General features: G+C 39.2%; 1 protein-coding gene across 1 annotated transcript in view; it reads left to right on the top strand.

The window, feature by feature from the left end:
- LOC146324947 (metabotropic glutamate receptor 4-like) overlaps window positions 1-14442 on the top strand; it is a 257298-nt gene that overhangs the window by 207991 nt on the left and 34865 nt on the right. The window contains exons 5-6 of the mRNA XM_084720616.1: window positions 4821-4975; window positions 6057-6197. Of these exons, the coding sequence (XP_084576742.1) occupies window positions 4821-4975; window positions 6057-6197 (296 nt within the window). The remainder of the gene's footprint in view (window positions 1-4820; window positions 4976-6056; window positions 6198-14442) is intronic.

The following is a 14442-nucleotide window of genomic DNA, read 5'->3' as shown; positions in this document are numbered from 1 at the left end:
CAAATGTCTCCATTGTGTATAAAGAACTTGAATTGCCTTTTACTTGTAAATTACAGTCTGCTACCCACACATCCCTATCTGTAAGTTATAAATGTCAAATATAATTATATTTGGGTGTATTCACATTTTCTTAAGCTTGTCACTGAACGTGTTGTCACAGGTAAATTCCAGACAAGTGAAGCAGTTTTAAAAACAAAGACATCAACTAATGGTGTGATCGACGGCAACACAAAGGAACAGCACCGCAAATAGCATTCAGAACAGCCACATGGCAGTATGGCTATTTACATCTCAGGGTGCAAATAGCATTGTTGGTAACAGACACCTGTGCATTTGTCTCTGCCATGCAAGATTATATACATGGGTATAAATGGCCACACTTGCTATTCCACATTTGGTGCAAATAACATTGTTGCCTGCTGACACTTGGGTGTGAATTGCATATGCCTAATTCTAAATAGACTTTTACTGGTAACAAAGTATTTTTACAATGTGGTAATACTGCTTCTACTTAAGTACTTGATTTGAGTGCTGCTGCCTCTGCTGATACGACCTGTGTTATACAACTTTTATTTTTTGTTGAGACTGCACCAGAGAAGGATTATCCACTCTGTGATAATTTTTGACACCATATTTTATCATGTCAGTGTATTGAGGTGTGTTATGCAGAAAGGTGACAAAGTGTCTATTTGCACGCAGGTGAGAATAATCACATGGCAGCTATTTGGCTATTTACAACCGCCCCCTGAGTTTAGCATTAAGTCTCTGCAGAGAGTCTGTTGTTGGCTATGGACACCTGGGTGTTTGTCTCATCCATGCTCAGCTACACATACTTGGGTGTAAATAGCCGCATTGATCATTCCAGCCCAGGCGCAAATAGCATTGTTAGCTGCCGATGATTATTCACTCCATGATTTTGAGGCCATATTTTATTATGGTGTTGTACTAAGATGCATTATACTGAAAGGTGTTTCTAATATTTTGACCACTCTCCTGTGTCCTTTCTATCTTTAATAGCTTTGTCATCCTATCTGACATCTTGTCAGTTGGCCCTATTTACTCTGACTATACTGTATGAAAGTTAACGGTGTCCCTGCTTTCCTTATGGAGACACAAATGTGTCAATTAAAATTCATTATCTCATTATTAAGACGGATAGTCTGTATTAAGAATGAATTAATTAGATGTAGGCTGAATCAACACACACACACCGCACTGTTGTGGCTTTGTAAAAATGTTTCCCGGCAACCAGTTATAGGCCAGCGTATTCCTAGTGGAAGTGGGCAGTGAATTGGGGCGGTCTCTTGATGATGACCAGGGCAGAAGTCCCAGTGCTCATTGACTTAATCCGGTCCTGATAACGGGTAATAGTCTGGATATATAGTAATTACAGAAAGCCAGGGGGATTTCAGCACTGCATGCCTGCTCTATCCTTGAACCCAGTAAGTGTGAGCTGGCAGCAGCCTAATACGAACCCAAAATTGTCTAAATATAAAGTATAAGAGACTTGAGCTGTTTTGATGGAGCTCTATAATGTGATACTTAACCAATTATAAAAAATACAGTGCCTCATCTGAGCATTAAAAAAAAAAGAAGACTGTTTGTGTCCTCTGCTGTGTTTGCTCTGTGGGAAAGTGACATAGTTTCATAATATTTAGCAATATGAGCCCACACTCTGAAATATTTAACAAATTAAAATAAATATAGTTAAATCATCTTGAATTGTGTGCTTCAATAATATGAACATTAAACTCCACCGACTGATTATTTTACAATAACATATATTAGCTGTGTCATTTTCACTTATTTATCACCATAAACGTAAATACACAGTAACTATAACAACTCCTGTTACGGTTTTTGTTGTCTTGGGATGTAACTGGATGTCAACAGAATATTTTTGCCTAGTTATGCACATTGGTCTATAGGTTAATTTGCATGTTACACACTCTCCACTAATGGCTTTGCTAGCTAGCAGTCTGTGGTTAAAAAAATTAAATAAAATCTATGTGGATACATTTCCTCCAGAAAGGCAATTAAGTCAAATGTAAATAGCGTGATGCTCTCTTCAGCTTAGTGTTATTAGCAGCAATATGCTGAAGAAGCACCTGGCTGCCATGTCTGAGGATGGCTTGTAGCCAGAGATAATGTCTCTACTAGCTTGGTGTTTTGCCGGTGCGTCGGCGGTGTTATGCTGCCAATCACTGTGGTCGAGGGCGAGGGATTCAAAGAGCTAGTTAGGTATCTGTAGCCAGTAGCGTACCATGGATTTTTAGTCAGGGCCTTCAGTAATGAACTGAACACCCCCTGAACCCCCCATGCACACATACATGCACACGCACAAAACTGTCATATGTGTGCTGATACGGCAAAATCGGCCACTACTGCACAAACACCCTCCAGACAAGAGTGTATTATAGCAGCGACTGCAGCATCACCATCAGATCCTCATTTATGTCACTCAGCAACCAGACTGCACACGCACACCACATGGGACAAAAACACGCTTCCACGGTTAATGTAACGGTGCTCGCCAGTTGCTTGTGCAACTTCACCTGATGAAGTATAGCCACAATATCATTACTGCACCTCCTTCAGTTCAATGACTAACATGAAACATTTAATTTAGGCCAATATGCCAAATATTTTACCACAGCTATTCCAGCCAGAATATTAAACCAGGTGTAGTTGAGAGTGAGTTCACTTAATATGCTTAATATACATTAAGCAGTGTCAACATGTGTCATCAACACTGAAACACAGTATCATCATCTATGGCAGAAACTCCAGCAATACCAAATCAAAGGTGCAAACTTTGTTAATGACAACACTGGGGGCTAGTGCCAACACACTACATGGCTGTTGGCTCGTTCTGTCATTATACATCAAAATTTGATTGGCTGATGATATGGTCGGTCAAAGCTGTAATCAAACGGCAGCTTTAGGCTTCAACAAAAGGCTAGCGACACCACTACGTCTGATCCATGGAGCTGTTCAGAGAGCATTCAGATATATAGGAAATCTCAGCTCTACTTCACAAGAAAATAACCATATTTGTTCTGGATATATTATAGTAGTTTGAATTGAAATGTATTCAGAAACTTTTGTAATTATGACAAAATATATGATTTTGATTATGACAGGGCCAGCAGAGACGGCCCTGGCAGCCCACCACTGCCTGTAGCCCTCCTAGGTTATGCAGTCAAGAGCTACTATGACTTAACGTTGTCAAAAACACTTTGAGGAGAGTAAGGATGAGCTAAAAGTCAAGCTAGCTGGAGTAGACAAGCTAGCACTGACCACATACTGCTGGGCAACTCTTACAAATGAAAGCTACATGTCAACTATCTGCCACTTTATCACTGCAGACCAGGAGATGCAGTCAAGTGTGCTCCTCACTCAAAACCTCTCAGTCTCCCTCCATCCAGGCTTCCATACACATCCAGACAGACACATACAGGGACAGCTGCAGACATCACAGACATGTAACAGGCTAGTTCAGCCTCTTGGCACTCCAGGGGTTGTCTGACAACCTTACAGAGAAGCTGACTACTGCGATGGAGACATGGGGACAACAGGCACCTCTTGTTCAAGCCATTTTGCATTTATTCTTAAGAATTTTTCAGCTAGTTACTAGTTAATAGGCTTGGGCAGTGTCTATTTTTTCATACCTCCATAGCTTTACCATTATACCGTAATACCTTTATACTGCCCAAGCCAACCAGTTAATGGCTGTCAGGCTATAAAAAGCAAATTTAACAGAAACTGACATCACTGGATGCTGCATAATTACAATTTCAGTCACACTAAAGAACTTAATGTGAGTTGGGAATTGAAGCTGGGCTATCAATGTTTGAGGGAAATGCACACGCCCAATCACGACCCCGACCCAACACCTTTACTTCTCACTGTGTTATTTTCACATCAGACTTGTCAGCATGTCTAGTCATGTCTGCATTATATAATCTCCTGACGGTGAGAAAATCTATTTCTTTCATTTTTCCCCACATGGTGCACATAATTGCATCTTAAGACGTGCTCATTTCATTAAAGTTCTGGAGAACAGAGTCGGGGAAAAATCATGACCAATCAAACATAAATCTTCGGGGTCGTAAATGAAGGTAAAGAGACATAAAGTTAGCTGGATGACTCACGGCGCTGCTCGCCCACTTCATAGACATTTTACAAAAAACTGCAGTAATTCTTTCACAAGGTTATACCGTCCTTTATGCAACAGCAAAGTCTTATAGATGTTAAAACAACACAGGCCGTGCACAGTAAAGAAGCTGATCTCGTCAACAACACAATATGAAGCTTGATATTTATTTTTTGTTCTGGCATCTTTGGGGCAATATGAAGGTCGGCAATGCTTCACATGCCAGGTGGCTGTGTTTAAATTTTATGTTGCTGTGCTTAAGCTTTCTTGATATAAGACTGCTGCTGCAGTAGAGCTTGCTGGCACTTTTTTACAACTCCCCAAACTTACTTCCACTGGCAACAAGCCTGGACAAATGTGGCAAGGGTGTCATTCTGCCACATCCAAGAAGAACTCCACTGTACTGGGAACGGATAGTGTGTCTACGGTGGCTTTTCAATGCTACTAAAGGGCCTCAGTACAACTTTGTCTACACTCAGAATAGAATTCTTGCCATGGAATCACATGTATGGCAGCTACACTTTGTCTTCAGGGTGCATTTATACAGGAATGTTCTTTCATGGGTAATAATTCACTGTATGTGCATGAGATATATCAGAAAATAAATGGGAACACTGACAACACAACATTATATTACACACTGCTCTCTTTCTCTTTTCCAAAGGCGGCTGCTTCAAGCAGCTAAGAAGGCCAATCAGACAGGCCATTTCATCTGGGTAGGTTCAGACAGCTGGGGCTCCAAAATAGCCCCAATACTGAACCAGGAGGAAATGGCAGAAGGTGCGGTCACCATCCTACCCAAGCGACAGTCCATCAAAGGTATTCATGACACACTTCCTAATTTTACCTTTCAGAAAGCTTACGTATAAAAGGTTATTTTACTATAAAAATCTTGATACTACCTCCACTAATCTTATCTCCCCTCTATATTCAACATAAATTATTTTTCATGGAAGAGCTTCAGGGGGCCATTAATGTGTTTTACTGCTGGATGTTAAGCATTCTGTCATTGCTTTTACTTACTTTTATACTGATTAAATGAATATTGTATCAATCCAATACATTTTCCTTTGTACACACAGAGACACACAAGTGTATACATATGTAAAATGTGTGGGACTAAACAGCATTAAAATGACACACTCAGTAGTGTACTATTCATACACAACCCCATGCGATCATGTTGTAAACAGCTGATTCTACTGCGTGTTTTTTTTTATGCCATTAAATAACTATATACTTACTCAACTTTAGAAAACTCTGCAAAACTGGGTTTAATAAAGAGGTTTTTGAAATATCATGGATGGCATCTAATCATTCAACAACATCAGCACAAAGAGATGATCATCCTTTACTTTCAAAGATACAACACTACTGAGACACTATGACTTAATTTTAACTCTTTTCCTGTTTTATCTAATAGCAAACCAAAGGAATTTGGATTGCCGGTATCTTTGATAGCAGATAACTGTTATAGTGAATCATTGGCTGTGGATTGAGTAAATATTCCATTACCCACTAAGACCAGGGCTCAGACGAGTTTACAATTTGAGTATAAAAGTTTTTAATAGACAAAGACCTTAATGTGACACATAACGAGATGTGCAAATTAGGATTGCAGCAGCACACCAGTTTCGCAGTATGCAATGTTATGAAAATGGACGGTTATTATTACATTTGCTTATCTACACCGGTATTGAACCGATTGAATGAAATTATAATGAATCGTTTGTTCAACCCTCCTCTTCATTCTTTAAAGGGTCAGTATAACTGATAATAATAATTGCGTAATAACGAAAACCATGACAACCAGTTATTGTAGCGTGAAAATCTCATACCATTGCAAACAAAGCTCAAATGTAAATATCCGTTTATTCTAATGAGATCTCATTTTTTGCAGGTTTTGATCGCTACTTCATCAGCCGAACGCTGGAGAACAACAGAAGAAATATCTGGTTCGCAGAGTTCTGGGAGAATAACTTCCAGTGCAAGCTCAGCCGGCATGCTGTGAAGAAAGGATCTGGCATCAAAAAATGCACAAGTGAGTCTGCACTTAATAGCAGAGAAGGCACTCGGTCAATGGAAAGCTCTCAATCAATGACGAGGTGTATTGATTGGGTCTCCTGTGAATACATTATGTATGTGTGTGTACTTGGTATGCATGAGTAAATGTATTTGTCATCTGGGGGAAAACAATCACGCTCCTCTAATTTAGGTTAAATGTAATGGCCGCACATAAGTGAATGGGAATCTCTAATTCTGTCCGAGATAAATTAATGTTCCCATTATGTGTCTGTTGGCTAGTTCAATTTGCAGTGAACGACAATAGCAATCACAAAACTATGCCACAGCATGCGCTGAAAATATAATCAATAGAAAATCCAATCAGGCCATTAGAAACAAGCTTTCAGGTCATTAAAATCAGTAGGCTCTCCAGGCTTTGCCTCCCATCCCAGTGTGCAGTGCAACAACTGCATCTCAAGCAGGCCAGACTGACTGATTTAAAGCTAGCCGCTAATGTTTCCAGGGAATACATTCATAATATATCCATCTGTTGGAATATGGTACAAAACACAAACCGACACTGTATGTTCTCTGCTACTGAGAGACATCGATCGGTTTGTAGGGTAATACTGATCACATTCAGAGTCCAGTGCACATAAACTGAGACGTAAAAAGGCATGATTTAGTTATACACATTATTCCAGATCAACGTCTGTTGCAGAAGCATTTAGACAAAGTATCAGAGCGACAGTGTTTAGAGGAGTGAATGCCAAAGCTTTCATGAACTATTGTATGCTATTGATCTCCAAGAGAGGGCAGAAATTTCATGTCCATTTGTACCTGAAAACAAACCAGAAAACTCCCACACTGTCTTGCTTTTTGCAGGAATATTTATTAATAATGTTTTGGTTTGTTTGACCTCCATCAGGTGTAAGGGTATGCATCACAACACTTCCATATATGTAGATGTTTCCTCAAATATCCAGTCAGAGAACAACAGAAACTGGTTCAACTGGTGTTGAAGGTTAGTAGATGAGGAAAACATCTTTTGTACATACTAAAGATTGGAAAAGGGTTTAGATGAACAAATTCATCATAAATCTTGAAATATGGGTTTTCCTCATCAACTAATCTGGATGGCATGCACGGTGCGTTTGCTCAAGGTTATTGTGTTTTGATTGGTTCTTTACCAGAGGGATACAGGTTGTGACATGTTTATTTAAAGACACACAGAAGTAAGTACAGGAAACCTAATGTAATGAGGAAAAAAGATATTCTTGCTAGCAGCTTCAAAAACTACAAATCTGAACATTTGAAACAAAAACACTCTGGCAAACCGATAGTTTAGTTGATCTAGCTGCAATTATTTAGTTTGTTTAGATCAAATTTGGGTGAAAATCACTGTTGAATCATCATGTTGATATAGATGTTAAAAACTTAACTGATGTTAGATGCATGGAAAGTTTTGGGTTTGTGATGAATGATTGATAAGAGAGCCTTTTACTGAAGGACAAAGTGAGAGGGAAAATGTTGCACGAGTTGTGCTTCATTTTTCTTCTGATCCATCCATGATAAGTTACAAGCTTAACTGAGACAGCAGTGTGGCTCAGGCCAACAGCAATGACTAGTAAATAATGCTCTTATTAGGAATAAATATGCCGCCTGCAGTTGTTTTAGAAACACTGGCCTATATGTATCAAATGTGAATTAATTGCCAGTAAGCTATGTCATGTTGTCTTTTAAGTGTTTCTTCAGACGTGCAATTCTGCCTTTGCTTTTGATTATTGAAACTGAAAGCTCTTTTTGATAGATTTTCAATTTAACATGTAAATTGTGACACCACTATAGCTGGGTGCATGAGAGTTACACAGCATGCAAAATGAACTTTTTCACCGCCTTCCCCAAACTCAAAATGCTAGATAACTGTCCAGAGTCACTGGCCAACTGATTCGTTGGTCTATCACTTTTCTCATATTAAGATGTCACTTTCTGAACAGAAGGTATAATAAGATTTTGTTGTCTGAAATGTTTTTTTTTTTAATAGAATAATTAAATTTGGCTTTCTAATTTAGATGATATAGGGCGTTGCAAACTCAAAATGTCACCAAATGCAACAGGAAACATAATAAAATGGTACAACAGATGAACAGGCAAAGCTGAACAATTAAGCGGAGATTTAATTGTCACCTCTCTTAACAACAGTGCATCCCCTGGCAAAACAGAGAGATGCTTCCAACAGTCCACACTTGCGGGTTTCAGGAGAACACGTAATCTTAAATTATTTCTCTATTTATCAGTTGTCATGGTGGCTGCTCTTGAGCTAAATTGCTGCAGGCCCTTTTCTTCCTCTGAGTAGCCTCTGGGGCACAGTAAATTTTTACAGGCAAGAGGTACAATCATTTCACTCAGAGCCTTTTGCAAGGACTATCACTATCCTCTCTATTGTTCCTTTTGTAGGCATCATTTCCTGTCCCCTCTTCTGGTGTTCGTCAGTCACAATAATACTGTATTGTATTGTCTGTCAACAGTTTTTCTTCTTAATGACACACTTAATAGTCGGACAGAGTAAATTCCTCTCTGAAAAATCTGTTGAAGACTGTAATCATCCACCAGGAACTGCAAAATGATATTGTGCTAACATGATTAGATGAGCATGTGATTATTCTATTTGCGTGATATTAGGGCTTTTAATCGCACAATACAGGTCGCTGGCAACTGATTTATGTACCACAACAGCAGGGTAGGAACAGGTCATTTTCCAGGACCGAGACATTAAAGTGTATCCGACTGAGCCAGCAAGGAAAACAACACAGAGTGCAGATGTATAATTCAAGTCCTATTGCTGCTATTTTTCCCAGTGTTCTTGTATCCGCTGCCCCAGAGGCCAAGATTTACTTTGTAGCATCAGATCTACATCTTTACACCCAGCCCACAGGTCATTTTACTTCTCGGCGTGGCTGCTCCCAGAATGCAGCAAAATACATTCAAGAGTACTTGAACAGGGCAGAAGCTGCCAGTTTATTAGCTACTCCCACCTAAAACTACTGCAGTTTCAATAAACAAAAGCGAGGTATTAATTCTTTTTAATCATCTTTTCGGTGGGTGCAGGTTGCGGTGCTGTTTTGACTGTACTGCATAATGCAAAGTGGTGTTTCAGTTATTCAGCCTACGTTCGTTCAGGGCATTATACCATGGTCAAACAGTCGGTGCCATCAATGCCCCAGAGTGTGGCCATAATGCCACTTCTAAAATCTACTACTTTCTCTACTACTCTCATGACCAGTTTGACATGCCATGTTGTGAACTGGCCAATGAACCTTTAAGATTTCCTCATTTAAAACTACATGCAACATGGCAAATAACCAAGCTCACATATCCCATGGATTTACAGTGTTATCAGTGTTTAATTCAGCACGTGTCCAATCCACCATCCAGCACATATTTTGGAGAGAAATCTTAATTTTTAAAATGGTTCATCAATCATTCCCACTAAATTTGCACAGCTAACCAACGGAGGCCGGTGAAGAGGATAAGGTGACAAAATCCAAAATGCTGAATACTGATCCCAAACTGACCAGAAGACTGTCAACATGGGGCACGTTTTATGTTGTATTTGTAGAGATATGTTTTTTTGGGGTTTTTTTTTTGTGGAGACTAAAGGAATTGTTAAAATGTTATATTTCTTAAAGGTAGTTTGGTGTAATATTTTTCCCAGGAGAGTGCTGGGAATTTATGTTTAATTCAAATTACTAAGACCATATGTTTCCTCAAGTTTTGTCACTAGAAGAGTTTGCCTGACACTGACTGTGGTTACTTATTGGTTTGATGGTTTAACGCCTCATAATGTGTGTTTCAGTGGATTACTGATGGTGGCTGATCAAGCTAATTATCAGCTAACTGTACTAAACTGTCTTCATACAATGTAATTATTATTTATTGGTTTCGCACCATTGGTTTTGGCCTTGGAACTCTACATTTTGGCTGTCATACCCAATACATTTGCATTTATTAAGGCCAAAGTGGCCTTGCCCTAAAATTACTTAATTCCAGGCCTTCTTACTGATATAAATGAAATGGAAAATGCTTGTACAACTCAAACAGCTCTCTCAATATTCTCTATATATTGAGACTCTGTGGAGAAATCCAAAGCTTGAGACATGCCTTGTCTAGTTATGGTAACTAAGATGATGATATGGACAACCACTTTTTTGGGGAGGGGTTTAGCAAACAATAAAATCAACTTTATTACTTAGCTTGACTGTATTTCTCTTATAAGAAAAGGATATATCAGATACATAAATGTGTGCAAATGTGAAAGGGTAAGAAATGTCCCTCCTTTAATGTTTCAAATTTGCTATCAAGCTTATAAAAGGACACATACTGTTTGTCTTTGTTCTTTGAAGATCTTTCTATCAATATTTAAAAAAAAAGATGGTTTTGTTGTGTACAGCAGAATCGGCAGATCTCCTAGTTAACAACTGGTTACAGGATCTACACATTGAACTTACAAACAGAGGTTTACCTTGCTGTGCAGAATTTAACAATTCATAAGTTTGGTTTTTGATTTGCTCAGAGCATTCACTGTAAATCACACTATTTCACGCTGGCGAACCATAAAACATGATCCTATTTTGCAGAGCAGAATGAATGAGAATCGGCTGACGCAACAGGAAATAGTGAAAAGAAGGACAAATTGGCAATAATAGAAAGAGGTTACGCAGGGTCATGGCAGGAGATTCTCCTTTCTCATCACAGTTGGTCAGTAATGAGCAGGGCTGACACATCAGTCATAATTACTTTGGGGTGAGCAGACAAACTCTTGTCCTAAAATCTGCCTTGCTTAAAATGCTGCCGCATATAAGCATGACAGCAGATTGTTCAGTTTTTTACCTGTCTATAGCTAATTTGAACAAAAGCATCACTCAAATTTTTGCATCCTTTAATGTGGAACATTTCAGAAGCTAGAATACAAAGTAGAGCAATTTGCCAACAGTGCAGACATTTCATGCAGCCTTCTCTATAATTAAAGTTTTCTGTCTTACTGGGCTGTTGACAAAGATGACAGCCTCTGCAGGTGCGATGCTTCTTGTTGACGTCATTTAGGCGCACATGGAGGTTCACAGTTTGAATCCAGCACGCTGGTTTGAGTCACTCTGCAGCTTTGCATCCCTGCAGACATGAGTCATCAAGGCTAGCAGGCACGAATACATGCCTGCTCAATTGTCTGATGCCCATTGCTCACTGAAAACATCAAGGACACCACGTGCAACTAAGCAACGCTTGACACCTCTTTCTCTTAAGATGCAATGCAAATGTCAAGGTTCAAAAGATAAGCCAGACAACAGCAGAGAGGTGTTGTCTTTACTGTGGTGAAACTGTGATTGACATGCAGAGGTTTGGAATAATTACCGAGTATGATAGCAGTGAGGAAGTCATTTCTTTTCCTCAGTTTCTTACCTAGACATTTCTGATAATTAATTCTAGTTTAAAGGCAGTTAGAGCTATAAAAACTCATTTTCTATCCGTAGCTTGCAGCTGCAACAATGAGTTTGCTTCATCTGACCGACCGTGTCTTTGGAAGCTATGATGACAGGCACTGTCAAGCACTGCAGTCTATTTTTGTCCCTTGGGTGATGATGCCCAATCTTCTTAATTAGAATAAGAAAATGGGAGGGGTTTGTAATGGTTGTCAACCGACATTTGTCAAGCTCTTGCTAAGGCCGCATTAGAAGATCATTTTAACTATCATTTTAGAAACTTTCACGCCAAAAATACATTTGACTAAAGTTGACATGGTTTGCCCCAAACCACAGAGGCTGACAGAACTATATTATTGTAGGTTTTCTGATACATTTTGACAACAGCGTAATCTCAGTTCAGTGAGGGAAAGGAGCAATAACTGTGACTTTAATAATGTGGCACAATATGAGAGCAAAGAGATAAAATGATAGATAAGTTTATGAGCTTAGAGATGTGACTTAGAATCTGACACGGTCAAAGACTTACATAGAAATACATATGACAATGGCTTAAACTAATGATTGTCTTTTAACTTGATTAATCTGTTAACTATAGTCTAGATTACTTGATTAACCCATGAGTCTATGGAAAAAGTGAAGTCCTTTGCAATTTGCCATTGCAAAAACAAGCTATTGATCAATCCTCAACCTTGAATTGTTACTGGTTGGCCCTCAGTGCAGTGGAGTAAAACCCACACATGTTATCCATCCATCCATGCATCCATCTTTAACCGCTTATCCAAAATCGGGTCGCAGGGGTAACAGTTCCAGCAGGCAACTCCAGACATCCCTTTCCCCGGCTACATTAGCCAGCTCTGTCTGGGGGATCCCCAGGCGTTCCCCGGCCAGGGCAGGGATATAATCCCTCCACCTAGTCCTCGGTCTGCCCCGTGGCCTCCTCCCAGCTGGACGTGCCTGGAACGCCTCCCTAGGGAGGCGACCAGGTGGCATCCTTACAAGACGCCCGAACCACCTCAACTGGCTCCTTTCTACACAAAGGAACAGCGGCTCTATTCCGAGTTCCTCATGGATGACTGAGCTTCTCACCCCTTTACACGTTATCATGAAAAATAAACTTTATCCACTCAGCTCTTCTGTGCTCTGTAGAGATTTGTGCTTGTTAACTGTTGTCAATTAGTTTGGAGCCAAGTAAATATATATTAGGTTGGGTGATTTCAGATGTAAAAAGGAGTGTTTTGACTTCCTGTCTTTTAAGTCTATTAAACCATATGGTAATTAAAACAAAAATACCTGTTGGGTGTAGTATATGTGAATATCATTGTTATTCATTATCATTATTTCCAACATCACAGCCTTAATCAAAAACAAAATGGAATCAGGTCTTCATTTCTTTATCCTTGAAAAAAATATATAATGTAAAATTATGTATATTAAATATTATATTACATTAAATGTTAAATACAGTATTGTGCATTATTCTGTACCATCGAGTGACTGTATCATTAGCTTTCATGTCAAAACGAACTGTCGTACCAGGAGAGAAGCATCCAGTCTGCTCTGTCCTCTTCGCACATTAGTTGGACAGATAGCCTGTAATTTGTAGCACCACAAAGAAAGAAATCACAATGTGCACAAGTAATGAAATGAAAATTTTGCACCCCTCTACCTTGAATGAAAGGGAGGCAAAAAAGAAACAATTTGCCTCCATTCAAAGGAATATTGTGAGAGGGAGCATGCAGTGTGACCTGGAGCTTTCTGGATCATTGTGTTCTTTGACAATCTGAAGGGTTGCCTTGATGAAAACTCCTAGAGCACTGATAAAAGGATACTGTAACACGTTTTCATCTTCATTCACATCAATGCTTGCTTTGCACTGCTGACTAACCTTCCTGCAGCACATCTTTACTTCCACCTTTTTCGCCATCAAGTCAGCCAGTGAAGCCATGTTTGAGAGGAAAAAACTCTTTAAACATACAGTATGTTTAAACATGGATGTGTTCTGGTGTTTCTTCAAGTTTCCTGGAAGGATGAGCTCCGCTAAACCTAAACATCAAAGAAACCTCTTCATTAAAGATTTCTTATTCCACAGGAACTGAAGGATCAAAAAGATTTGCCGTTTTATTCCGACTGAGATAATGTAAACAAATCAGTTGTCTGTCGAAAATATGGTTAAAAAACTAAATCATTTGTGGTCAGAAGTGAACGTGACGGGACTTCTTTAGTTTACTTTAAAAGACCCCTTTGGACATGTTTAAACACAGTTAAAATAATTGGCTCTAATTTATAATTCTGCGTGATCAGGTTTTTCCCACATTCTTCTCACTTATTTGATCAAGTAATTGAAAATAATAAGAAAAAAAAATATTTGATTTCCTGGTTAGCTCAGCGTTTTACAGGCAATACATCTGTACCAAAGAATGTGTCAGAACCAGCATAGTTTTCTTCACTCCTTCATCCTTTTCTTTACTCTATTTCAACCCTCATCTTCACTGAATCACTGTACGCAGTGGTAGAACAGGTACGCTTATGAGAAAGAGCTCTGGGAAATAGGTCTGTCAAGGTGAAGGAGTTTCTCCTGTGGTAATTAAGTTTGGCTCAACAGAGCCGTATGTGGTATTAGCGCTACTTACTTTGGTACAGTAATGCTAAGTGTAACGTTTTCTGTGGATTTTACGTCACCGGCAAGAAGGCAACTTTATGATCTGAGCAAGGTGGCTACCTGGGTGCTAATCATAGTTGCAGTATAGTTGCACTAGCTACAGTATACTGTCATCTCATGGCATGTCTACACACTACATACAG

Source organism: Lutjanus erythropterus, chromosome 6 (genome assembly GCF_056507025.1).
Source record: "Lutjanus erythropterus isolate fLutEry1 chromosome 6, fLutEry1.hap2, whole genome shotgun sequence".
NCBI lineage: Eukaryota > Metazoa > Chordata > Actinopteri > Lutjaniformes > Lutjanidae > Lutjanus > Lutjanus erythropterus.
This window is presented reverse-complemented; position numbering and strand designations above follow the sequence as displayed.